The sequence below is a fragment of the Antechinus flavipes genome, chromosome 4, assembly GCF_016432865.1.
Source record: "Antechinus flavipes isolate AdamAnt ecotype Samford, QLD, Australia chromosome 4, AdamAnt_v2, whole genome shotgun sequence".
Taxonomy (NCBI): Eukaryota; Metazoa; Chordata; class Mammalia; order Dasyuromorphia; family Dasyuridae; genus Antechinus; species Antechinus flavipes.
The window spans coordinates 179,015,541-179,042,214 of record NC_067401.1 but is presented as its reverse complement, the minus strand read 5'-3'; the positions used below and the strand labels follow the sequence as shown (position 1 = coordinate 179,042,214).

General features: G+C 33.7%; 1 protein-coding gene across 4 annotated transcripts in view; it reads right to left on the bottom strand.

Annotated features, from left to right (window-relative positions):
- PGBD1 (piggyBac transposable element derived 1) overlaps positions 1 to 24,889 on the bottom strand; it is a 35,302-nt gene extending 10,413 nt beyond the window's left edge. Inside the window, exons 1-2 of one of the 4 annotated variants that reach the window (XM_051995590.1) lie at positions 24,342 to 24,889; positions 23,664 to 23,760 (exon numbers count right to left, since the gene is read on the bottom strand). In XM_051995590.1, the coding sequence (XP_051851550.1) occupies positions 23,664 to 23,749 (86 nt within the window). In that variant the 5' untranslated portion in view covers positions 23,750 to 23,760; positions 24,342 to 24,889. Of the gene's footprint in view, positions 1 to 18,265; positions 18,363 to 18,943; positions 19,485 to 23,663; positions 23,761 to 24,341 lie in introns of those variants that run through there. The other 3 variants (XM_051995592.1, XM_051995593.1, XM_051995589.1) reach the window with 3 other exon arrangements.
- Positions 24,890 to 26,674: the final 1,785 nt, after the last annotated feature.

The window sequence follows — 26,674 nt, the reverse complement described above, 5'->3', positions numbered from 1 at the left end:
TGCTTTGAAATGAGATGTTTGACAAAGTACTTTCTCAGCAGAGTTCCAAAAGGGAAATTGATGTAAAGGGATAGAGGCTAGCAACACTAGTATTTAGAAACTTCAATTTACTTGTATCCCTGGCACTTAGCACAGTACCTGGCACATAATAGGCATTTAATACATGTTTTTTGACTGTTAATTATGCATGCCAAGAAAAAGATCAGTAAAATTAAGCCCTTTGATTTGACTGATATACAATCAATAATTCAAGGTGAAATAAAACTTCTTATAGGGGCAAACTGTCATCCCCTAACATAGTTTTGCTATATATTTTTTTCTGTAACTCATTCAACTTTGCCATTAAGTAGTTAGATGTTATACTACTTAGTATACATATACTTCATATTGACAATTCATTTTCTATGGTACCTTTGAGTAAAATATAGTTTCTCTAATTATCTCTTTTAATTACAGCTGTTTTTGCTGTAATCTTGAGATCATGATTATTTCCTCTGCCTTTTGTCCTTCTGAAATCATAACAGATTTTTCTCTGGTATGTTATTTTAATTATATGCATCTTTTTTTTTATTTAAGTGGAATTTCTTGTAATTTTTTAAAGTTTAATTTAATTTTTAGTTCTTAATTCTTACCCTCTTTCTCCCTATCCTTTGAGAAAGTAAGAAAAACAAAACGTATTAAAAAAAAATGTACTTATGGAAAAGTTTCCTACATTGGCTTCAATTTGCACTCCATTAACTCTCTAGCTGGAAGTGGATAGCATATATCATCACGAGTCCTCTGAAATCATGGCTGGGTCATTGTGTTGATGAAAGTCCTTAGACTTTCAAAGTTGATTAAATTTTCAATATTATTACTATTATGTAAATTGCTCTCCTAGTTCTGCTCACTTTATTCTGCATCAGTTCATACATGTCTTTTCAGATTTTTCTTAAACCATCCCCTTTCTTTAATTCTTGTAACACAATAGCATTTCATCACATATTCATACCATATCTTGATTAGGATCTCTAATGGACAATTTCTAATTCTTTACTATCACAAAAAATCCCTAGAAACTTTGTCTACACAAGTCCTATTCCTTTTTGATATCTTTGAGTAATAGATGATGTAGCAATATTGCTATGACAAAGGGTGTGTGGAATAACAGCTTTTTGGGGGCCTAATTCCAAATTGTTCTCCAGAATGACTGAACCAGTTCATAGTTCCAGGAGTAGTTTATTAGATCTAAAATGTTTTTCAATGGAGACTCCAATATGTTTCTTTTTTGTCAATTTAGCTAGTCCTGATGGGTGAGAAATAACACTAGAGACTTGGTTGAATTATCATTTCTTCAACTGATAGTGATTTAGACCATTCTTCAGATAGCTATTGATAGTCTTTGACTTATTTCTCTGAATTTCTTAATCCTTATAGCCTTTTAATAATTGAGGCATGAAAAACTTTTAGTCTTAAATTTTTGATTCTATTCTATTTTTTTCTCTGTTTTCCTATTCTCTTAAAAAGAGGATTTTGGTGAGAGCTGTGAATTGAGCAACAATGTTCTAGTGATGGTTTAATCTGCTTATATTCCCATTTCTTTCTTCTCTTTTCCACACCCAAAAACCAATTATAGATTCTTATCTTTTAAGTTCCTCATTGAAATCTATCCTTCTTTAAATTTTGTTTTGCTGAATGCAAATCCCTCCTTTAATCTTCCTTCATTTTCACCATTTCCCTTTAAATTTCCCCCAATTTTTCAAATGATTGAAATATACTTCTGTATCCAACTTAAGTATATATATTCCTCTCTCCTTTGACCAAATGAGAAAAGTGAGATCTCAGTGTTAACCATTTCCTTATATCTTCCCTTCTTGTTTTTATAAATTTCTATCTATGTACCCCAATCGTGAGTTTCCTCTCCCTTTTCCATATTTTGTGTATTTCTTTTATTTCTATTCAATTTAAGATCATCAAATATGACAAAACAACATTCCTAAATCTATTGCCTACTTTAAAACCCTAAGTGATAATAATGATGATAAAATTCAGAAGGGACACATATATCATCTCCCCATGTTATAATGTGATTAGTTTATTCTTGTTTAGTCCTTTATTTTTGCTCACTCATATTTATCTTTGTTCCTCTTGACTTGTGTGTTTATATTTAAATTTGTATTTTTACTGAGCTCTATTATTTTTAAAAATATGCTTTTATTGATATTTTACATTACATGACCATAGTTATCTCATGTATCCTTTCTCCAATTTCTACCATGAAGCTATTCTTTATGATAGTATTTTTAGACAGATAAGTTAGTAAAAATGATTAATATATTGGAAAAGTTCTAAAATAGTTATAATGGATTACATCTCTGCACTTCTACCTCCACAAAAGGATAGGATGGGAGTAGCTTCTCATATCTCTTCATTGAGTTTGTTGAATCTTTTTAATTTTTATTTATTTTTGGTGGGTAACTGTGCTATTCATATTGAATATTTACCATGTATACTTCACCCAATTCTTCCACATTACTGGCATTTAACATTAGACATAATTTTTTATAGCATAGTAATATTCTGCTACATTTATGTGTTTTTATTTTTTGTCTTGTGACGCAATTGGGTTGTGACTTTCCCAGGGTCACAAAGCTAATAAGTGTTAAGTGTCTGAGGCTGGATTTGAATTCAGATCCTCCTGACTCTAGGGCTGGCGCTCTATCCACTGCCCCTTATGACAGCCCCTCCATTAAATTTATGTATCACAAACTGTTTAGCCTTTCCCCAAATGATGGGCACCTATTGTGTTTTGAAGTTTTAATTTTCACAAAAAGTGATCCTATAAATATTTTGGAGTATATAGGGATTTTTCTTATTAATAGTTTCCTTAAGCCCAGTAATAGAGTCTTTGGTTCAAAGAGTACAGGATATTTTAGGTACTTTGTTTCCATAATACAAACTTGCTGTCCAGAGTAGTTGTATCATTTCACAGTTCCCCCAACGATGTATTAATGTGCCTACCTTCCCACTTTTTTTTAGTGTTTTTTAATTCTATTTTTGGAAATTGCCAGGGTTTCAGGTGAAACCACAGAATTGTTTTGAACTGCATTTCCTTTATTAGTGATTTTAAGTATTCTTTCACGTGATTTTGAATTTTTTACAATGCCTTTGTTCATATTCTTTCAACATTTCACATAGATATACACAAACATGTGTAAATTTAAATAACCTGACCAATAGTCAGTGCTCATGGCTAGGCCATGCCAATATAATAAAAATGACCATACAAGTAAATTTAATCAGTACATCTAATAGTATATCAATTATATTACCAAAGGGATACTTTAGAGAACTTGACAAAATAATAACAAAATTTATCTAGAAAAACAAAAGATCTAAGATATCAACAGAAATGAAAAGAAACAGGAAAAAAGAGGGAATAGCTCTTCTAGACTTTAAACTATATTATAAAGCAACAATCATTAAAGCCATCTGGTATTGATTTAAGAATAGGCAAATCAATGGAACTGATTTGGAGAATTCAGAAATAGAACTCAAAAGCCATTATTTAATAAAAATGGAAAAATCAGTTATATAAACATATATTTAGTCGCTTTTCAGTCATGAACAACTTCTTTTTTCACACTTATTTTACTTTGTTTTTAATATATGGAATAAAATAAGCATTTCCATGATCCCATTAGGGATCTTCTTGGCAAAGATACTAGAGTGGTTTTTCATTTCCTTCTCCAGCTCATTTTATAGTTGAGAAACCTGAAGCAAACAGAATTAAGTGACTTGCCTTGGGTCATACAGCTAGAAAGTGTCTAAGGATATATTTGAACTTGGGTCTTCCTGAAACGACCACATAACACCTTATCCCTTATACTACCTACCTATTTCATAAACATTTCTGGGAAAACTTTAATGAATTCAATTAGAAATTAGGCTTAGATCAATATCTAACACTCCACAATGCATTCTAAATGGATAAGCAAAATATAAAAGATCCATGCTATCAAAAAATCAGAAGGGAAATACATTACATACCTCTCATAGATATGAGTAAGAGATGTACGCTTAAGCAACAGAAAGAGGCAAGACAATTACAAAAGATAAAACTGCCATTTTGAATAACTTGAAACTGAAAAACTCCTGCAGACAATATTAATGCACATAAGAGAAAGAAAGTAATTCAGTGAGGGAAAATTGTACCAGATTTCTCTGATGAGGGTTTTGTATCAAAGATAAACAAATAGTTTATATCATATATCATAATATTTAATATATTTAGTATATATAAATTCTATATTATAATTATAGTAAATTATATATATTTAATTTTCCTCTATGTAATTGATTTTTCCACCTTTATCAAATGAGTTACTGAATTCTATTGTTTCTATATTTTCCTTGTCTAGTCTGTTTCATTAATTCATCTCTCTATTCTTTCACCAATACCAGTTGGTATTGATGACTTTTGCTTTATAATATAAGTTGAGGTCTGGAAGAGCTATTCCTTCTATGTTGCTGTTCTTTTTTTCCATTTCTGATGATATCCTATTTCTTTTATTTTTCCAGATTAATTTTGTTATTATTTTGTCAAATTCTGTAAAGTACCCTCTTGGTAATGAAACTGGTATAATATTAAAGGCATAAATCAATTTTAATAAATATGATCTTTTTTTTCATATTGGCATGGCCTAGCCAGAATACTGCTTCAGCTATTTAAATTTTTTGTTTCTTTAAGGAGCACTCTGTAAGTGAATATATGCAAATCTTTTATGCATTTCTATTTATTAGAATGGAATTTCTCTTTCTATTACTGTATATGTGTATATGCATATGTGTATGTGTAAACCCTTACTATTGGTTTTTGAAGATTTATTTTGTAGCCTGTACCTTTGAAGAAGTTATTTTTACCTCTCTAAGATTTTCCAAGTAAAACATATTGCACCCCAAAACAAAAAAACCAAAACAACAACTCTAAAACCCACAAACAAAAAAAGAGAAAAATCTATTTCCCCTTTGGTTATCTTTATTGCTTGAATTTCTTTCTTGACTTATTGCTATTGTTAGCATTTCTAGAATTATTTTAAAAAATCTGGAGAATGGGTATCCTTGTTTCATTCCCATATTTGTAGGAATAAGTCCTAAAGCATCCCAGTTGACTATGATTCTTTTGTTTGGTTATAGACAGATGATTTTTATGATATAATTTTGAAGGTCCCTCTATGCCTATACTTTTTTGGGTTTTAACTTAAGCAAGTATTGTGCTTTGTCAGAGGTTTTTTCCTACATTACTGGTATAAATTCGACCTGATCATCACAAATGATTTCTCAGATAAATAGTTAAATCTGTTTAGGGTTTTGGTTAAAATTTTTGAGTTAAGGTTTACTAATAATATTAGTCTTATAGTTTTTCCTGTGTTTTATCCTGGTTTAGGTATGAGAACTATGCTTGTCTCTTTAATGAATTCAAGTATAATGATTTCCTTCTCAATTTTTGAAAATAATTTTTCTTGTAAGGGTACTGACCATTCATTAAAAGTTTCAAAGAATTCTCATGTGAATCCAGTAGAAGAGTTTTTCCCTTTGGTAGTTCTTGTACAACTAGATCTATTTCCTTTTGTAAGGTTGAATTATTTGAGATCTCTCTGGCCTTTTGATCATTTGATTTATTTTCCATTTTTGGCTTACTTTTTTTTTTTTTTTGTATTTTTAGTTTTATTAGAATATAATTGGGAAATTACATTCTTATTCTATTTCTTCTTTTTAAAAAACATTTTGTCTTGCTCATTTGCTTTTTTATCGATTTGATGTTCTGCTCTCTTCTTTTTAATCAGATTTGCTAATGGTTCATCAATTTTACTAGCCTTTTCAAAGAACCAGCTTTTAGTTTTATTTGTAATTTGTTTCTTTTTGTTTCCAATTTCTTTTTTCTCTTCTAGTTTTTTAATATTTCTTCTTTTGTGCTTCTTTTGGGATTTTTTATTTTCTAATTTTTAGCATATTCAATTCATTAATCCTCTTTTTTCTATTTTGTCAACATATGATTGTAAAATTATAATTTTGCCCAATGACTGCATTAGCTACATCTTGTGGTATGTTTTATCACTATCATTTTCTTTCTTTTTAATTTTTTTTGCTGAGCCAACTGGGGTTAAATGACTTGCCCAGAATCATTGGGGTCTGTATCTTATTTGTGGTCCCTGAACCACATTTTAATTTTGTTATTATCTATCAAGCATCTGCCCAAAATCAGTAAGGGTGAGTTAAATGGTTTTGTGGTTTGTTTTATCTTCTTTTCGATTCTGGGTGTCCCTAGTTACCCAGGAGTGGATAACATTCAGCCTCTGAGCCATATAAGGTCAGAGAAATCATTTGCTAAGACTACTGCAGCCAAAGATGAGCTGAAAGCTAATACAACAACTTCCCATTGCTTGAGTTCTACAAGTTGAAAATTTTGTATGACCCATGAAATATCCAAATGTCCCTTGGCAGAAAAAAAGTTCCTGTACTAGACCATGGAGACAACTGAAATTGCTTTATCTTTGGCACATAATTTCTGTTTTGGAAAGATAGGGGAAATCATGGGAATCAAAGGAAATGTCTAATCCTACAACCTGTATCTCATGTGACCTAGATAGCTCTGATCTCTTCATCAGAAATGCTTGGAATGAACTGTGCAAACCCTTTGATCCAGCAGTATCACTACTGAGTCTGTATCCCAAAGACATCACACAAGAGGGAAAAGAACCTATGTGCACAAAAAATGTTTGTCAGAGCCCTTTTTATTGTGGCAAGAAACTGGAAATTAAGTGGATACCCATTAACTGGGGAATGGATCAAGTTATGGTATATGTTCTATACAATAGATCAGCAGGATGATTTCAGAAAAGCGTGGAAAGACTTATATGAACACTGTACACAGCAACAGCAAGATTATACGATGATCAGCTGTGTGGTGGACTTGGCTCTTTTCAACAATGAGGTGATTCAAGGCAATTCCAATATACTAGGAATGGTTAAGTGCCATCTGCATCCAAAGAGAACTATGGAGAGTGAATGTGCATCAAAGCATAGTATTTCACCTTTTTTAAGTTGTTGTTTATTTGTTCCTTTTTTTTCCTTCTCATGGTTTTTCCCTTTTGATCTGATTTTTCTTAATGCATATGGAAATATATTTAGAAGAACTGTACATGTTTAACCTATATTGGATTGCTTGCTGTCTTGAGGAAGGAGGTGGAAGAGAGGGAAGGGAGAAAACTTTAGAACACAAGATTTTGCAAAGGTGAATATTGAAAACTATTTTTTGTTTGTTTTTTTTTATTTGGAATTCTTGAATTTTAGCTATAATTTTCTGGAAGTTTTCATTTTATGGTTTCTTTCAGTAGATGATGGATAGATTTTTAAAATTTCAACTCTGTTTTCTGTTTCTAAAAGTTTTGGGAGAGTTCCTTTTATGATTTCTTGAAATAATATGTCTATGCTCTCCTTCTGAGCCTGATTTTCACATAGTTCAAAGATTCTGAGATTTTTCCCTTAATCTGTTTTCCAGGTCAGTTCTTTTTGCTATGAGATACCTTATATTTTCTTCTATTTTCATTACCCTTTTTACTTCATTTTAAAACTTATTGCTATCTAATGAAGTCATTAATTTCCATTTGGCCAACTCTAATTTTCAATGAGTTATTTTCTTTAGTGAGGCTTTGTACCTCTTACTCCAAATAGTTAATTCTCTTTTCAAATCTTTCTCCCATAGGTTTCGTTCCTTTCCCCATTTTTCTTCTAGAATTCTTATTTAATTTTAAATGTTATTTTTTTATCTAAAAAATATTCTGGTTTTATTTTTTCCAAGAATTCTGTTAAACATGTACCTGAACTGAGTTTTTCTTTTAGACTTCACTTATAAACGGTTGGGAATAATTTTCTTCAGGTTTTGTGTTTTGAGTGACTCTGACACCAAAATATTCTTTAAGGAGGAATCTTTTTTTTGTTTGCTAATTTTTCCAGCCTATTCTCTTCCTACTCCACAATTTATTAAGGCAGAGCTTTGCTTAAGTGAAATGTCTAATCCAATCCAATAAACATTAAGTGCCTACTATGTGCCAGGCAAAGTGCTAAAGTGCTGATCATACAATTAATAAAAAGAAAGACAGTTCTTGCCTTCAAGGAACCTATAATCTAATGGAAAAAGGCAAAATGCAAAAAAAGACAAGCAAGTTGGGTGGGGGAACTAGAGGATATCTAGTAGTGGCATTTTGTTCCATGAAGCTTGTAAACAGTAAAAGCAGCAGATTTAGAGTGGAGTGAATCAAAAGATCCAGAATCTGTCCTCTATATAAAGAATGGTATTGGGAGGAATTTGGTACTTTACTTTCTAAGTTCTCTAGTCAGAAGGGTAAAAAGGCTGAGTGAGGTGGTATCAGTCAAGACTATCACACTCATCTCTCCATAACTGCAACCTTAAACTTTGTCCCTGGAACTTACAACTCTGTAAGGGATCTTTCATCTTATTTTTCTGGGAACAAGGTCATGTTCTGGTCATTTCTATACCACAATACTACCTAGCTCCCCTTTACATGTTGGTTTCTCCTTGTTCTTTGAGAACAAAGGCCATGTTGTTTGCCAATATTTGGATCATCAGTACTTAGCACAGTGTTCAGAACACAGAAAAACACTTAAACTTTCAATCAATTTGTTTGTCTCTATTTTTTTTTTTTTTGTAGCAACAGAAAAAAAAAGTATAGAATTTCCCTCTTTTATGTTGTATTACTATTGTTAACTTCCACATGTGATCTGGATCCCATCCCTTTCTGCTTCATGATGGACTTGTTTTCCATATCTTTTATTCACAAAACACTTTTCTTATAAAAATCCTGTGGAGTAAGTAGTACTCACATTATTATCCCCAGAGTTCAAATCTGATCTCAGGTCCTTGCTAGCTATGTGAACCAAGGCAAGTCTCTTAACCTCTATCTATCTGCCTCCATTTTCTCAACTACAAAATGGTAATAACACCAACTACTTCCTTCACCTTATTGTAAAGGTTGATTGAAATAATATCTGTAAACTGCTAGCACAGTGCCTGGAGCAGGGATCTTAAGGGTTGAGAATCACATTTTCTATTGCTTTTTAATTTCCATATTAATTATTTACAGGATTTATTCCACAAATACTTTTTAAACATGTTTAATTTAACAAATATGAATTTCCCCAATAATGAATCAATCAATGAATAAACATTTATTAAGCATTTACTACATGCCAGACTGTCAACAAACACTTATTAAGTACTTATCTTGTGCCAGATACTGTGCTAACCACTGGGCATATAAAGAAAATGCAATAATCCTTTCCCATCCCTGAGCTTACATATGTAATGAAAGGTGATGGTACACAATACATAAATCAATATGTATAAGATAAATCCATAACAGATGGAAGGTAGGCTTAAAGCATTTGCGAGGACTGTGAAGAGACTCCTGCATGATATTTGAGTTTTAAAGACAACCAAAGATTCTAAAAGTTAAAGGTTAAGAGGAGGAAAAGAATTCTAAGCATGGGGAAAAGCCAATACAAAATCAATAGGGCCGATCTTGACTATGCCATTCCATCACATTAAAGGCACTCTCTCATCACCTATGGTTCCATGAAGTTTACCTTACCTCTACCATTCCACACTTATCTAGATGCTTTCTTTAGTCACCCATATTTCCACAGCAGCTGCCTTCATTCCCAACCATTCTCTACTTTCTAGTCACATGGCCTGGGACAACCCTATCTATATTTAAACCTTTGTGACAAATGATAAAATTCATTTCTCAATGACTGACATATTTCAGTATCATACTCAACTCATCCCAATGATTCTGAATTCCCATTTACCATGGTTCAAACCTCATTCCTCAGCCCCACTGATTCCTATTTTATTTCCATCCTCCTCAATTCAAAGCTCCCCAATCTGGAATTATGCCCCAAAAGTTATCAAACTGTGCATACCCTTTGATCCAGCAGTGCTACCACTGGGCTTATACCCTAAAGAGATACTAAAGAAGGGAAAGGGACCTGTATGTGCCAAAATGTTTGTGGCAGCCCCGTTTGTAGAAATTGAAAAATGAATGGATGCCCGTCAATTGGAGAATGGATGGGTAAATTGTGGTATATGGATGTTATGGAATATTATTGTTCTGTAAGAAATGACCAGCAGGATGAATACAGAGAGGCTTGGAGAGACTTACATGAACTGATGCTAAGTGAAATGAGCAGAACCAGGAGATCATTATATACTTCAACAACAATACTGTATGAGGATGTATTCTGATGGAAGTGGATTTCTTTGACAAAGAGAAGATTTAACTCAGTTTCAATTGATCAATGAAGGACAGAATCAGCTATACCCAGAGAAGGAATACTAGGAAATGAATGTAAACTATTGGCATTTTGGTTTTTCTTCCTGGGTTATTTTTCTGAATCCAATTCTTCCTGTGCAATAAGAGAACTGTTTGGTTCTGCACACATATATTGTATCTAGGATATACTGTGACATATTTATTTTTTTTTTATTTTTTTTTTTTTAATAATGCCTTTGGGTATTTTTATTTTTTTTTTTTTATAAGTTTTTTTATTTAATAATTACATTATATTGACACTCATTTCTGTTCCGATTTTTTTTTTTCCCCTCCCTCCCTCCACCCCCTCCCCTAGATGGCAAGCAGTCCTTTATATGTTGGATATGTTGCAGTATATCCTAGATACAATATATGTTTGCAGAACCGAACAGTTCTCTTGTTGCGTAGGGAGAATTGGATTCAGAAGGTATAAATAATCCGGGAAGAAAAACAAAAATGCAGATAGATCACATTCGTTTCCCAGTGTTCTTTCTTTGGGTGTAGCTGCTTTTGTCCGTCTTTTATCAATTGAAACTCAGGTCTCTTTGTCAAAGAAATCCACTTCCATCAAAATATGTCCTCATACAATATCGTTGTCGAAGTGTATAATGATCTCCTGGTTCTGCTCATTTCACTTAGCATCAGTTCATGAAGGTCTCTCCAAGCCTCTCTGTATTCATCCTGCTGGTCATTTCTTACAGAACAATAATATTCCATAACATTCATATACCACAATTTACCCAGCCATTCTCCAATTGATGGGCATCCATTCATTTTCCAGTTTCTAGCCACTACAAACAGGGCTGCTACAAACATTTTGGCACATACAGGTCCCTTTCCCTTCTTTAGTATTTCTTTGGGATATAAGCCCAATAGAAACACTGCTGGATCAAAGGATATGCACATTTTGATAATTTTTTGGGCATAATTCCAGATTGCTCTCCAGAATGGTTGGATTCGTTCACAACTCCACCAACAATGCATTAGTGTCCCAGTTTTCCCGCATCCCCTCCAACATTCATCATTATTTTTTCCTGTCATCTTAGCCAATCTGACAGGTGTGTAGTGGTATCTCAGAGTTGTCTTAATTTGCATTTCTCTGATCAATAATGATTTGGAACACTCTTTCATATGAGTGGTAATAGTTTCAATCTCATCCTCTGAAAATTGTCTGTTCATATCCTTTGACCATTTATCAATTGGAGAATGGCTTGATTTCTTATAAATTTGAGTCAGTTCTCTATATATTTTGGAAATGAGGCCTTTATCAGAACCTTTAACTGTGAAAATGTTTTCCCAGTTTGTTGCTTCCCTTCTAATCTTGTTTGCATTAGTTTTATTTGTACAAAGGCTTTTTAATTTGATGTAATCGAAATTTTCTATTCTGTGATCAGTAATGGTCTCTAGTTCATCTTTGGTCACAAATTTCTTTCTCCTCCACAAGTCTGAGAGATAAACTATTCTATGTTCCTCTAATTTATTTATAGTCTCGTTCTTTATGCCTAGGTCATAGACCCATTTTGATCTTATCTTGGTATATGGTGTTAAGTGTGGGTCCATGCCTAATTTCTGCCATACTAATTTCCAATTATCCCAGCAGTTTTTATCAAATATTGAATTCTTTTCCCAGAAGTTAGGGGCTTTGGGTTTGTCAAACACTAGATTGCTATAATTGACTATTCTGTCTTGTGAGCCTAGCCTTTTCCACTGATCCACTAATCTATTTCTTAGCCAATACCAAATGGTTTTGGTGACTGCTGCTTTATAATATAATTTTAGATCAGGTACAGCTAGGCCACCTTCATTTGATTTTTTTTTCATTAGTTCCCTTGAGATTCTCGACTTTTTATTGTTCCATATGAATTTTGTTGTTATTTTTTCTAGATCAATAAAATATTTTCTTGGAAGTCTGATTGGTATAGCACTAAATAAATAGATTAGTTTAGGGAGTATTGTCATCTTTATTATGTTCGCTCGGCCAATCCAAGAGCACTTAATATTTTTCCAATTATTTAAGTCTGACTTTATTTGTGTGGAGACTTTTTTATAATTTTGCTCATATAATTCCTGACTTTCCTTTGGTAGATAGATTCCCAAATATTTTATGGTATCAACAGTTATTCTGAATGGAATTTCTCTTTGTATCTCTTGCTGTTGGGTTTTGTTGGTGATGTATAAAAATGCTGAGGATTTATGGGGATTTATTTTGTAGCCAGCTACTTTGCTAAAATTATGAATTATTTCCAATAGCTTTTTGGTAGAATCTCTGGGGTTCTCTAGGTATACCATCATATCATCTGCAAAGAGTGATAGTTTGGTTTCCTCATTGCCTACTCTAATTCCTTTTATATCTTTCTCGACTCTTATTGCCGAGGCTAGTGTTTCTAATACGATATTAAATAATAATGGTGATAGTGGGCAACCTTGCTTCACTCCAGATCTTACTGGGAAAGGTTCCAGTTTTTCCCCATTGCATATGATGCTTACTGATGGTTTTAAATATATGCTCCTGACTATTTTAAGGAAAAGTCCATTTATTCCTATGCTCTCAAGTGTTTTTATTAGGAATGGATGTTGGATTTTATCAAATGCTTTTTCTGCATCTATTGAGATGATCATGTGGTTTTTGTTTGTTTGGTTATTGATATAGTCAATTATGCTAATAGTTTTCCTAATATTGAACCAGCCCTGCATTCCTGGTATAAATCCTACTTGGTCATAGTGTATTATCCTGGTGACAATTTTCTGTAATCTTTTTGCTAATATTTTATTTAAGATTTTAGCATCAATATTCATTAGGGAGATTGGTCTATAATTTTCTTTCTCTGTTTTCAGCCTACCTGGTTTAGGTATCAGTACCATATCTGTGTCATAAAAGGAGTTTGGTAGGACTCCTTCAATCCCTATTTTTTCAAATAGTTTATATAACATTGGAGTTAATTGTTCTTTAAATGTTTGGTAGAATTCACATGTAAATCCATCTGGTCCTGGGGATTTTTTCTTAGGGAGTTGATTGATAGTTTGTTCTATTTCTTTTTCTGAGATGGGACTGTTTAGGATATTTACTTCTTCCTCTGTTAGTTTGGGCAAGCTGTATTTTTGGAGGTATTTTTCTATTTCATTTAAGTTGTCGAATTTATTGGCATAAAGTTGGGCAAAGTAACTCCTAATTATTGCTCTAATTTCCTCTTCGTTAGTGGTGAGTTCTCCCTTTTCATTTTTAAGACTAACAATTTGATTTTCCTCTTTCCTTTTTTTAATCAGATTTACTAAGGGTTTGTCTATTTTGTTGGTTTTTTCATAGAACCAACTCTTAGTTTTATTAATCAATTCAATAGTTTTTTTACTTTCAATTTTATTGATCTCACCTTTTACTTTTAGAATTTCAAGTTTAGTGTTTGACTGGGGGTTTTTAATTTGTTCCTTTTCTAGCATTTTTATTTGCAAACCCAATTCATTGACCTTCTCTTTCTCTATTTTATACAAATAGGCCTCTAGAGATATGAAATTTCCCCTTATTACCGCTTTGGCTGCATCCCATACATTTTGGTATGATGTCTCATTATTATCGTTTTCTTGGGTGAAGTTATTAATTATGTCTATGATTTGCTGTTTTACCCAATCATTCTTTAGTATGAGATTATTTAGTTTCCAATTATTTTTTGGTCTACTTCCCCCTGCTTTTTTGTTGAATGTAATTTTCATTGCATCGTGGTCTGAAAAGGATGCATTTACTATTTCTGCCTTACTACATTTGAGTTTGAGGTTTTTATGTCCTAATATATGGTCAATTTTTGTATAGGTTCCATGAACTGCTGAAAAGAAAGTGTATTCCTTTCTGTCTCCATTACATTTTCTCCAGAGATCTATCATATCTAGCTTTTCTAGTATTCTGTTTACCTCTTTAACTTCTTTCTTATTTATTTTCTGGTTTGATTTATCTAATTCTGAGAGTGCAAGGTTAAGATCTCCCACTATTATAGTTTTACTGTCTATTTCTTCTTGCAGCTCTCTTAGTTTCTCTTTTAAGAATTTAGATGCTACCCCACTTGGTGCATATATGTTTAATATAGATAGTGCTTCATTATCCATGCTACCCTTTAGCAAGATATAGTGTCCTTCCTTATCTCTTTTAATTAGGTCAATTTTTGCTTTAGCTTGATCTGAGATCAGGATGGCTACCCCTGCTTTTTTGGCTTCACCTGAAGCATAGTAGATTTTGCTCCAACCTTTTACCTTTAACCTGCATGTATCTCCCCGCTTCAGGTGTGTTTCCTGTAAACAACATATTGTAGGATTCTGGCTTTTAATCCATTCTGCTAACCGCTTCCTCTTTATGGGGGAGTTTACCCCGTTCACATTTATGGTTAGAATGACCAATTCTGTATTACTTGCCATCTTGTTAACCCCGGTTTATGCTTTCCTCCCTTCTTTCCCCTTTCCCCCCTTCCAAGTATTAAGCTTGTGAGCACCCCTTGTTTCTCACAGCCCTCCCTTTTTAGTGTCCCTCCCCCCGCCTTAGAGTTCCTCCCCCTATCTTACCCCTTTCCCTCCCAGTTCCCGTATTCCCTTCCGCTTAGCTTATTCCTTCCCTTTCCACTTTTCCCTTCTCACTGTGACATATTTAACATGTATAGGACTGCTTGCCATGTGGGGGAGGGGGTGAAAGGAGGGAGAGTTAAAGTCGGAACAGAAGTGAGTGCAAGGGATAATGTTGTAAAAAATTACCCAGGCATGGGTTCTGTCAATAAAAAGTTATAATTATTTAAAAAAAAAATTCAAAGCTCCCACCTTCCTAGTCTAAAGCTACATAACCCTTCCAATATACTATCTAGAATGCCTATTTCATAGGTAAAAATCTATATTTCATCTTAAATCTTTTCTTTTTCTATTCCCTCCATCTACCAGCACATGCTTATCAAATGTAATGTTTTTTCCTCAATACTTGACCTCTCTCCTTCTTAACCTCTTAATCTTGATGTTATTGATCTGCTTCTCCTAGATACTCTTTTCCCCTTAGGTTTTCATGACACTGTTCTCCCCTAGTTCTCCTTATACCTCTGACTGTTTCTCTCTCTTTGGAGAGACCTTCATCTACATTTTGCTCATTAAAACTATGGGTGTCCACCAAGATTCTGTCTTGGGCTTTCTTCTCTATACTATATTATCTCATTAGGTTCCATGGTTTCAATGATTATTTTTATGAATATGATTCTTAGATCTCTTTATTGAGTCCTAACTTCTTTCCTAGCTCCAGTTTCATATACTCAACTGCCACCTTGAACCAGATGCCCTTGCAGACATCTAAAACTAAACTGTCTTTGCTTCCCTGCCCACATCCCCAGAAACTTCCCCCCCGTCCTAATTTCTCCTATACTGTTGAGGGTATACCATTAACATCCAGGTTCTTATCTGAGACAGAATTTCCATTTTCTTATTCTCACCCCTCTTATGCAATCAATTGTCAAGGAAGGCCTGTCATTTCTACCTTCATAGAAATTCTCAGATATGCTCTCTCTATTAACACTACAACCTTTCTAATGCACACCTTCATTATCTCTATTACCAGCAATACCCTTCCTCAAGTTTTTATCTACTCCTATATACCTGATAGATAGTTATCTGAGTGATAACTCAGCAGTCAAATAATCTCCATAAAGTACAGATCTGACCATATAACCCCTTTCTCAATAAATTCCAGTGACCTCCTCCTGCTTCCAAGACCCAATGAAATCCTTTACCTCTTAAAGTCTTATCTAGTTTAGACTGACCTTTCCTGTCTTCCTTTTTTCTTCCATGTACTCTGCGGTCTATTTTCTATCCACACAACACCCCACTTCTCCATTCAGAACACTTTTACTGGCTCTCTCTTGTTAAGGGTGACTGGGATTCAAAAGGGCTGCACAACTAAAGAGTGGCAAGGGCAAGGGCAAAGCAATTTTATGTTATGCCGATGCCCTGAAGAGACCCAAAACATCAAAGCCTCAAAAGTCCAGAGTTATGGGATAGAGCTTTTCCTTCCTTGTGTCTCCCTGTCAGGTTTCCGTGGATCTCATTCTTCACTGTAGATACTGAATACGTTAGTGGGAGAGTATGACACAGGCTTATATGGGTATTATAATTTATTGTTTATGAAACGATTATAATGTATTAGCATCTGGATGAGATTTCTTTTGCCATTTATTGAATAAGTGATTATTTTTACTATCTAAAAGCATCATTATTGTATCTAGTTAGAAAATAATAATTATAATCATGACAATGCTAATAGCATGTTATATATAATAGCAAATTATATGTAAGCATATTTTATATATAAATAAATACACACACACACACACACACACACACACATATATATAGCACATTAAAATTTTCAAGTCAATTTACAAATATTTCATTTTATTTTCAGGACTCTGGGAGGTAAATGATATAGTATTATTCCCAATAATCTGTACATACAGAAAATACCTATAGCAGCTCTCTTCTCATGGCAAAAACACTTGGAAATCGAGTGGATACTTATCAATTGAGGAATAGCTAAATAAAGTGTGGTATGTATTTGTGATGGAATATTATTGTTCTATGGAAAATGATTAGCAAGATGTGCTGGGGGGAAAAAAAACTAAACTAAACTAAACTAAAACACCTGGAAAATCCTCCTTGAACTCAAACAAAGTGAAATGTATTATATACAAAGTAATAGTTCTGGAATGACCAGATGGAAATGACTTTGCTGTTTTCAGGAATACAATATCCACAACTACTATGAAGGACTTAGAATGAAAAATTCTATTCATACCCAAAGAAGGAATTGAATGTGTCTGAATTCAGATCAAAGCATTTTCTCTTTCTCTTTCTTTTTTTAAGCTTAATTTTTTTTGAGGATATTTATTTTCATTAGGATGAGAGATTTATGTTTTCTTTCACAACTTGACTTTTATAGAAATATTTTGTATAATTTCACATGTGGTTTCTTAATTGTGGGTGGGGATAAGGGAGAGAATTTAGAACTCAACAATTTTACAAACAAGTAACTATCTGGGGCAAGATATGAACTCAATTGTTCTTGAATCCAAATCCATCTCTCTATCCATTCTGCCACTTAATTGTCTAAAAATATACTGGATGGGGGCTCAATTGTTAAAAGGTTGTTAAAAGGGGAGTATATCTTCTCATAACAGAATTACTCCTTAGACCATGAGAGAATTTAAATGTAAATTAGGGTAGTTGGTTTGTCTCTGAAAATCTACATCTACCAGGGTGAAGGTAAATCAAAATGAAGAGACAATGGTGTCAACATGTGGGAAGATTAAGAAAACAACATACATATATATCTATATATGTTGCATATATAAATATATACAAAATACATATTTAAGAAATGTCTTATGAAGCACTTCTCTCTATAGGTCAAGAAGAAGTTGTGTTTTGTAATTTATAAGAAATCTATAGAGAAGGCAGAGAGGGAAAGCATGCTATGAAATGTCTTTGTCAGAATTGCTTTAAGTAACATGATGTAAGGAAACTTCATGAAGAGAATTGCATTGTAACATAACTAATGATGTTAGATCTATTGGGTGATAGAAAAAAAAGCCACATAAGTATGACCAAATATATGGCATGGGAAAAAACATACATACACTTATTAACTGACAGAGACAGAGTCAGAGAGCTAGCTCTTATCTGGCTTTGATATGCAAAGATGACCAACCATATGCCAGAAAGAAACTATAAGTGAAAGAATCATGGAGTAACTTTCATTTGAAGCTCTCAATGAAGTTTTTCCATTATCTAACAGACATTTAACTGTCCTGCCTGAGTGTTTTATTTGCTTGCTTTACAACCTGTTGTTCACAAGATTCTTAACACTGGTAACCCAGAGAACATACCTTTTGAGTGCACTAGAAACCTCTTCCTGTGGCTCTGCTTCTTTAGAAATTTCTGGCTTTGGAAGCAACATTCCATCTTTAATCATGACTTCTCCAGCTGAAATAAACAAAACATCTAAATGTCACCAGTCCCCTATTCTAGGAGAAAGGAACTTAAAATAGGGGGAGTAAGATGATTCAAATGAAACATTTGTGATGGGAATGTAGGACTTAAATGTGTCGCAATATGGGGAAAGAGGAAGAGAAAGTAAAAAAGTACTAAAAAGAATAAAGAAGGCAGAAAGTATTTGGAAAGATCAGATAAGATTGAAGTGGGAGAAGAGTTACACAAGGGTATTTTTAAACAAGAAAGATTTTGACACTGAAGATGAAGATATGGCTAGGGTAGAGGAAGAGGAGTTAAGTGTGATTTTGAATTGGCTCATAGAATGAGGAACAAGTTCATTGGAAAAGGTTCTATGTAGAAAAAGAAGAGTAAAAAGATGAGAACAATGTGGATATGGATAAATCTGGGGTGACTAGGAAGCTCAGAGGATTAGGGAAGGTAGGAAACAGTGATAACAAACAAGGTTAGCAAGAGAGGATTATCAAAGATATGGAACAGTGATTGGTTACTAGCAAAGTCAGAGTTGAAGGGTTGGAGCATGGGGTGAAGTGGTACCAATGGTCTTTCCTTACTTAACAAGTCAAGGTTCTTCAGCTCCACATTTCCACATGTATTCTTCTCAGTTGGGTCAAAACATTGCCAATCTTCTGAAACAAGGAATTGGTCGTCTTCCTCAGTCTTCACTGATGTCTGAATTATGAAAAAAAAAATCAATCAATAAGCATTTATTAAGTGTCTATTTTGTGTCAAACTTTAAGCAATAAGGATACAAAAACAGAAATGAAAATGTACTTGTCTTCAAGTGTCTTACAGTGGGTGTAGAAGTAACATATATAGAAGTAAGCATATGTAAGACATATAGAAAGGAAATATGAAGTAATTTCAGGAGGAGTGGAGGGAAAAGGAGGCTCTAATTTAATAGGGAAAGGAGAAAATCAGGAAATGTCTGCTATAGCATAGCTTCCTGAACTTTTTCCACTTGTGACCCTTTTTTGTCTGAGAATTTTTTATGACTCTGGGTATATAGGCATATAAAATATACAAATCAAACATTTACTGATAATAAATAATAAAGAAATTTATTTTAAAGTAATTCTTTGGTATGCATATAATTTTATGATTTATTAAACACAAAAGCAAATTTGTATACTAATGAGATGGATGTGCTTGTTTATTTTTGTATAAAAGAATGAAATCTTGGCAAAATATCTGATACCTTTTACTGCTGCCAAATTTTTTGTGACCCCTACATTCAGATACACAGTCCCACTTGGGGTCACAACTCATAATTTAAGAATCTTTGTCCTATAGGAAGTGACTGTACTGAACTTCAAAGAAAACTAGGAATTCAAAGGCAAGAAGGAATTCCAAGAATGGGAGAGGAAAGGAGTAGAAACTTCTTGCAGCTCTCTTAGTTTCTCTTTTAAGAATTTAGATGCTACCCCACTTGGTGCATATATGTTTAATATAGATAGTGCTTCATTATCCATGCTACCCTTTAGCAAGATATAGTGTCCTTCCTTATCTCTTTTAATTAGGTCAATTTTTGCTTTAGCTTGATCTGAGATCAGGATGGCTACCCCTGCTTTTTTGGCTTCACCTGAAGCATAGTAGATTTTGCTCCAACCTTTTACCTTTAACCTGCATGTATCTCCCCGCTTCAGGTGTGTTTCCTGTAAACAACATATTGTAGGATTCTGGCTTTTAATCCATTCTGCTAACCGCTTCCTCTTTATGGGGGAGTTTACCCCGTTCACATTTATGGTTAGAATGACCAATTCTGTATTACTTGCCATCTTGTTAACCCCGGTTTATGCTTTCCTCCCTTCTTTCCCCTTTCCCCCCCTTCCAAGTATTAAGCTTGTGAGCACCCCTTGTTTCTCACAGCCCTCCCTTTTTAGTGTCCCTCCCCCCGCCTTAGAGTTCCTCCCCCTATCTTACCCCTTTCCCTCCCAGTTCCCGTATTCCCTTCCGCTTAGCTTATTCCTTCCCTTTCCACTTTTCCCTTCTCACTGTGACATATTTAACATGTATAGGACTGCTTGCCATGTGGGGGAGGGGGTGAAAGGAGGGAGAGGAAAAGTCGGAACAGAAGTGAGTGCAAGGGATAATGTTGTAAAAAATTACCCAGGCATGGGTTCTGTCAATAAAAAGTTATAATTATTTAAAAAAAAAATTCAAAGCTCCCACCTTCCTAGTCTAAAGCTACATAACCCTTCCAATATACTATCTAGAATGCCTATTTCATAGGTAAAAATCTATATTTCATCTTAAATCTTTTCTTTTTCTATTCCCTCCATCTACCAGCACATGCTTATCAAATGTAATGTTTTTTCCTCAATACTTGACCTCTCTCCTTCTTAACCTCTTAATCTTGATGTTATTGATCTGCTTCTCCTAGATACTCTTTTCCCCTTAGGTTTTCATGACACTGTTCTCCCCTAGTTCTCCTTATACCTCTGACTGTTTCTCTCTCTTTGGAGAGACCTTCATCTACATTTTGCTCATTAAAACTATGGGTGTCCACCAAGATTCTGTCTTGGGCTTTCTTCTCTATACTATATTATCTCATTAGGTTCCATGGTTTCAATGATTATTTTTATGAATATGATTCTTAGATCTCTTTATTGAGTCCTAACTTCTTTCCTAGCTCCAGTTTCATATACTCAACTGCCACCTTGAACCAGATGCCCTTGCAGACATCTAAAACTAAACTGTCTTTGCTTCCCTGCCCACATCCCCAGAAACTTCCCCCCCGTCCTAATTTCTCCTATACTGTTGAGGGTATACCATTAACATCCAGGTTCTTATCTGAGACAGAATTTCCATTTTCTTATTCTCACCCCTCTTATGCAATCAATTGTCAAGGAAGGCCTGTCATTTCTACCTTCATAGAAATTCTCAGATATGCTCTCTCTATTAACACTACAACCTTTCTAATGCACACCTTCATTATCTTTATTACCAGCAATACCCTTCCTCAAGTTTTTATCTACTCCTATATACCTGATAGATAGTTATCTGAGTGATAACTCAGCAGTCAAATAATCTCCATAAAGTACAGATCTGACCATATAACCCCTTTCTCAATAAATTCCAGTGACCTCCTCCTGCTTCCAAGACCCAATGAAATCCTTTACCTCTTAAAGTCTTATCTAGTTTAGACTGACCTTTCCTGTCTTCCTTTTTTCTTCCATGTACTCTGCGGTCTATTTTCTATCCACACAACACCCCACTTCTCCATTCAGAACACTTTTACTGGCTCTCTCTTGTTAAGGGTGACTGGGATTCAAAAGGGCTGCACAACTAAAGAGTGGCAAGGGCAAGGGCAAAGCAATTTTATGTTATGCCGATGCCCTGAAGAGACCCAAAACATCAAAGCCTCAAAAGTCCAGAGTTATGGGATAGAGCTTTTCCTTCCTTGTGTCTCCCTGTCAGGTTTCCGTGGATCTCATTCTTCACTGTAGATACTGAATACGTTAGTGGGAGAGTATGACACAGGCTTATATGGGTATTATAATTTATTGTTTATGAAACGATTATAATGTATTAGCATCTGGGATGAGATTTCTTTTGCCATTTATTGAATAAGTGATTATTTTTACTATCTAAAAGCATCATTATTGTATCTAGTTAGAAAATAATAATTATAATCATGACAATGCTAATAGCATGTTATATATAATAGCAAATTATATGTAAGCATATTTTATATATAAATAAATACACACACACACACACACACACACACACATATATATAGCACATTAAAATTTTCAAGTCAATTTACAAATATTTCATTTTATTTTCAGGACTCTGGGAGGTAAATGATATAGTATTATTCCCAATAATCTGTACATACAGAAAATACCTATAGCAGCTCTCTTCTCATGGCAAAAACACTTGGAAATCGAGTGGATACTTATCAATTGAGGAATAGCTAAATAAAGTGTGGTATGTATTTGTGATGGAATATTATTGTTCTATGGAAAATGATTAGCAAGATGTGCTGGGGGGAAAAAAAACTAAACTAAACTAAACTAAAACACCTGGAAAATCCTCCTTGAACTCAAACAAAGTGAAATGTATTATATACAAAGTAATAGTTCTGGAATGACCAGATGGAAATGACTTTGCTGTTTTCAGGAATACAATATCCACAACTACTATGAAGGACTTAGAATGAAAAATTCTATTCATACCCAAAGAAGGAATTGAATGTGTCTGAATTCAGATCAAAGCATTTTCTCTTTCTCTTTCTTTTTTTAAGCTTAATTTTTTTTGAGGATATTTATTTTCATTAGGATGAGAGATTTATGTTTTCTTTCACAACTTGACTTTTATAGAAATATTTTGTATAATTTCACATGTGGTTTCTTAATTGTGGGTGGGGATAAGGGAGAGAATTTAGAACTCAACAATTTTACAAACAAGTAACTATCTGGGGCAAGATATGAACTCAATTGTTCTTGAATCCAAATCCATCTCTCTATCCATTCTGCCACTTAATTGTCTAAAAATATACTGGATGGGGGCTCAATTGTTAAAAGGTTGTTAAAAGGGGAGTATATCTTCTCATAACAGAATTACTCCTTAGACCATGAGAGAATTTAAATGTAAATTAGGGTAGTTGGTTTGTCTCTGAAAATCTACATCTACCAGGGTGAAGGTAAATCAAAATGAAGAGACAATGGTGTCAACATGTGGGAAGATTAAGAAAACAACATACATATATATCTATATATGTTGCATATATAAATATATACAAAATACATATTTAAGAAATGTCTTATGAAGCACTTCTCTCTATAGGTCAAGAAGAAGTTGTGTTTTGTAATTTATAAGAAATCTATAGAGAAGGCAGAGAGGGAAAGCATGCTATGAAATGTCTTTGTCAGAATTGCTTTAAGTAACATGATGTAAGGAAACTTCATGAAGAGAATTGCATTGTAACATAACTAATGATGTTAGATCTATTGGGTGATAGAAAAAAAAGCCACATAAGTATGACCAAATATATGGCATGGGAAAAAACATACATACACTTATTAACTGACAGAGACAGAGTCAGAGAGCTAGCTCTTATCTGGCTTTGATATGCAAAGATGACCAACCATATGCCAGAAAGAAATTATAAGTGAAAGAATCATGGAGTAACTTTCATTTGAAGCTCTCAATGAAGTTTTTCCATTATCTAACAGACATTTAACTGTCCTGCCTGAGTGTTTTATTTGCTTGCTTTACAACCTGTTGTTCACAAGATTCTTAACACTGGTAACCCAGAGAACATACCTTTTGAGTGCACTAGAAACCTCTTCCTGTGGCTCTGCTTCTTTAGAAATTTCTGGCTTTGGAAGCAACATTCCATCTTTAATCATGACTTCTCCAGCTGAAATAAACAAAACATCTAAATGTCACCAGTCCCCTATTCTAGGAGAAAGGAACTTAAAATAGGGGGAGTAAGATGATTCAAATGAAACATTTGTGATGGGAATGTAGGACTTAAATGTGTCGCAATATGGGGAAAGAGGAAGAGAAAGTAAAAAAGTACTAAAAAGAATAAAGAAGGCAGAAAGTATTTGGAAAGATCAGATAAGATTGAAGTGGGAGAAGAGTTACACAAGGGTATTTTTAAACAAGAAAGATTTTGACACTGAAGATGAAGATATGGCTAGGGTAGAGGAAGAGGAGTTAAGTGTGATTTTGAATTGGCTCATAGAATGAGGAACAAGTTCATTGGAAAAGGTTCTATGTAGAAAAAGAAGAGTAAAAAGATGAGAACAATGTGGATATGGATAAATCTGGGGTGACTAGGAAGCTCAGAGGATTAGGGAAGGTAGGAAACAGTGATAACAAACAAGGTTAGCAAGAGAGGATTATCAAAGATATGGAACAGTGATTGGTTACTAGCAAAGTCAGAGTTGAAGGGTTGGAGCATGGGGTGAAGTGGTACCAATGGTCTTTCCTTACTTAACAAGTCAAGGTTCTTCAGCTCCACATTTCCACATGTATTCTTCTCAGTTGGGTCAAAACATTGCCAATCTTCTGAAACAAGGAATTGGTCGTCTTCCTCAGTCTTCACTGATGTCTGAATTATGAAAAAAAAAATCAATCAATAAGCATTTATTAAGTGTCTATTTTGTGTCAAACTTTAAGCAATAAGGATACAAAAACAGAAATGAAAATGTACTTGTCTTCAAGTGTCTTACAGTGGGTGTAGAAGTAACATATATAGAAGTAAGCATATGTAAGACATATAGAAAGGAAATATGAAGTAATTTCAGGAGGAGTGGAGGGAAAAGGAGGCTCTAATTTAATAGGGAAAGGAGAAAATCAGGAAATGTCTGCTATAGCATAGCTTCCTGAACTTTTTCCACTTGTGACCCTTTTTTGTCTGAGAATTTTTTATGACTCTGGGTATATAGGCATATAAAATATACAAATCAAACATTTACTGATAATAAATAATAAAGAAATTTATTTTAAAGTAATTCTTTGGTATGCATATAATTTTATGATTTATTAAACACAAAAGCAAATTTGTATACTAATGAGATGGATGTGCTTGTTTATTTTTGTATAAAAGAATGAAATCTTGGCAAAATATCTGATACCTTTTACTGCTGCCAAATTTTTTGTGACCCCTACATTCAGATACACAGTCCCACTTGGGGTCACAACTCATAATTTAAGAATCTTTGTCCTATAGGAAGTGACTGTACTGAACTTCAAAGAAAACTAGGAATTCAAAGGCAAGAAGGAATTCCAAGAATGGGAGAGGAAAGGAGTAGAAATTAGTACAAAGTCACCTACACAAACATTAGAATAAAAAGATACCTTACTAATTTTTTGCAAATGAAACTGATCAACGAAGCTTTGTCCAGTATGCTATAGACTACAAAAAGCAATGGACTGGTCTAACATAAGAATGGTATATACGACTATTTTTGTTTTTCTTTATAAACCACAACTGTGTGTGTGGCACATAGCAAACTCTTAATAAATGTTTGCTCATAGACTAGTGACTTTTAAGCATGCTTATCTGATTTAAGGCTTTTGCCATAATTGAAACATAAATCACTCTTAAGTAGATTAATACATTAAGCCAAATTGGTGATTTTAATGAGTTTATCAGGTCCTTTCTTTTACAGATCTAAAGAAAGCATATAATCATTTAGTCTACTGCTACAGGGACAATCCAGATTCATTAGTGGGAAAAGAAAGGTAAATAGATTAAAAAGAAGCAAAACATACTGCTTTCAAAAAAAGGATCAGTAGTCTCCCAGACAGGACAAAGAATTTCAACACTATAATTAAGGAAAGAATAGAAGAAAATGAAAATCTAACTGAAAGAATTCACAGATCACTTCCTGAAAAAACAACAATAAACCAAGGTTGAGAACTCCAAAACACAAAATGGTTAAATTTCATTTCATTTCAAACTCACAAGTTCTGCAAGTCTTCTGGAGAAAGGTCTTCAAATATAAAGGAAGGACATTCAAATGATGTAGGACTATTCTGCTTGGACTATAATAAGAAGGGATGGAATAATATGTTATTAAGAGCAATGGAGCCCACCAGGATACAGACCAGGGTAATCTATCCTGCAAATATGAGCTTAACCATAAAGGACAAGAAAACAAGAAAATGAAGAAACCATTTGCCTTTCAAACATCCAAAATAACAGAAATGCAGAAGAAAATAAATTCATCAGGCAAGCACAACAGCAATGAAGTGACAACAGAAAACCAGTAAGACTTCTTTCTAAATATACATAAAAAGATAGTGTTAAAGATGAAAAAATGCTGGCAGACAGGATTTGCTTACACTTTAATACTAACCAGCAAGCAACTAATTAAAGCTCCATATATTCAAAATTTCACATAAAATTTCTTTCCAGAATCTGAGCCTTGATTTGAAATTAATATTATTTGCAGAAAACTTGTTTCTTCTTTGGAAATTCAGTGAATCATAGAACTCTATCAGCAACTTACTTTTTATTTCAAAAAGGTCATGAAACCACCTTCTCATATCTATTCTTCTGGGCCTTTTTTGGTCTATGTGATCAATGTGAATGTAAACTTTTGGATATTCTTTGCAAAGAAATTTTACCATAGATGGTGCTTCTTTTCTCTTTCCCATTTTATCTACATAAGTTCATGTAACATCATAAATTTCATCTAAGTAATTTTTTATATATGCTTTAATACTAACAAGATCTTGTTTAACAGCATGTTTGACTAGTTTCAGTAACTTTCGTTAGTGCCAGATTACATCTTGTTCTCTCCAGAAAATTCATAAGA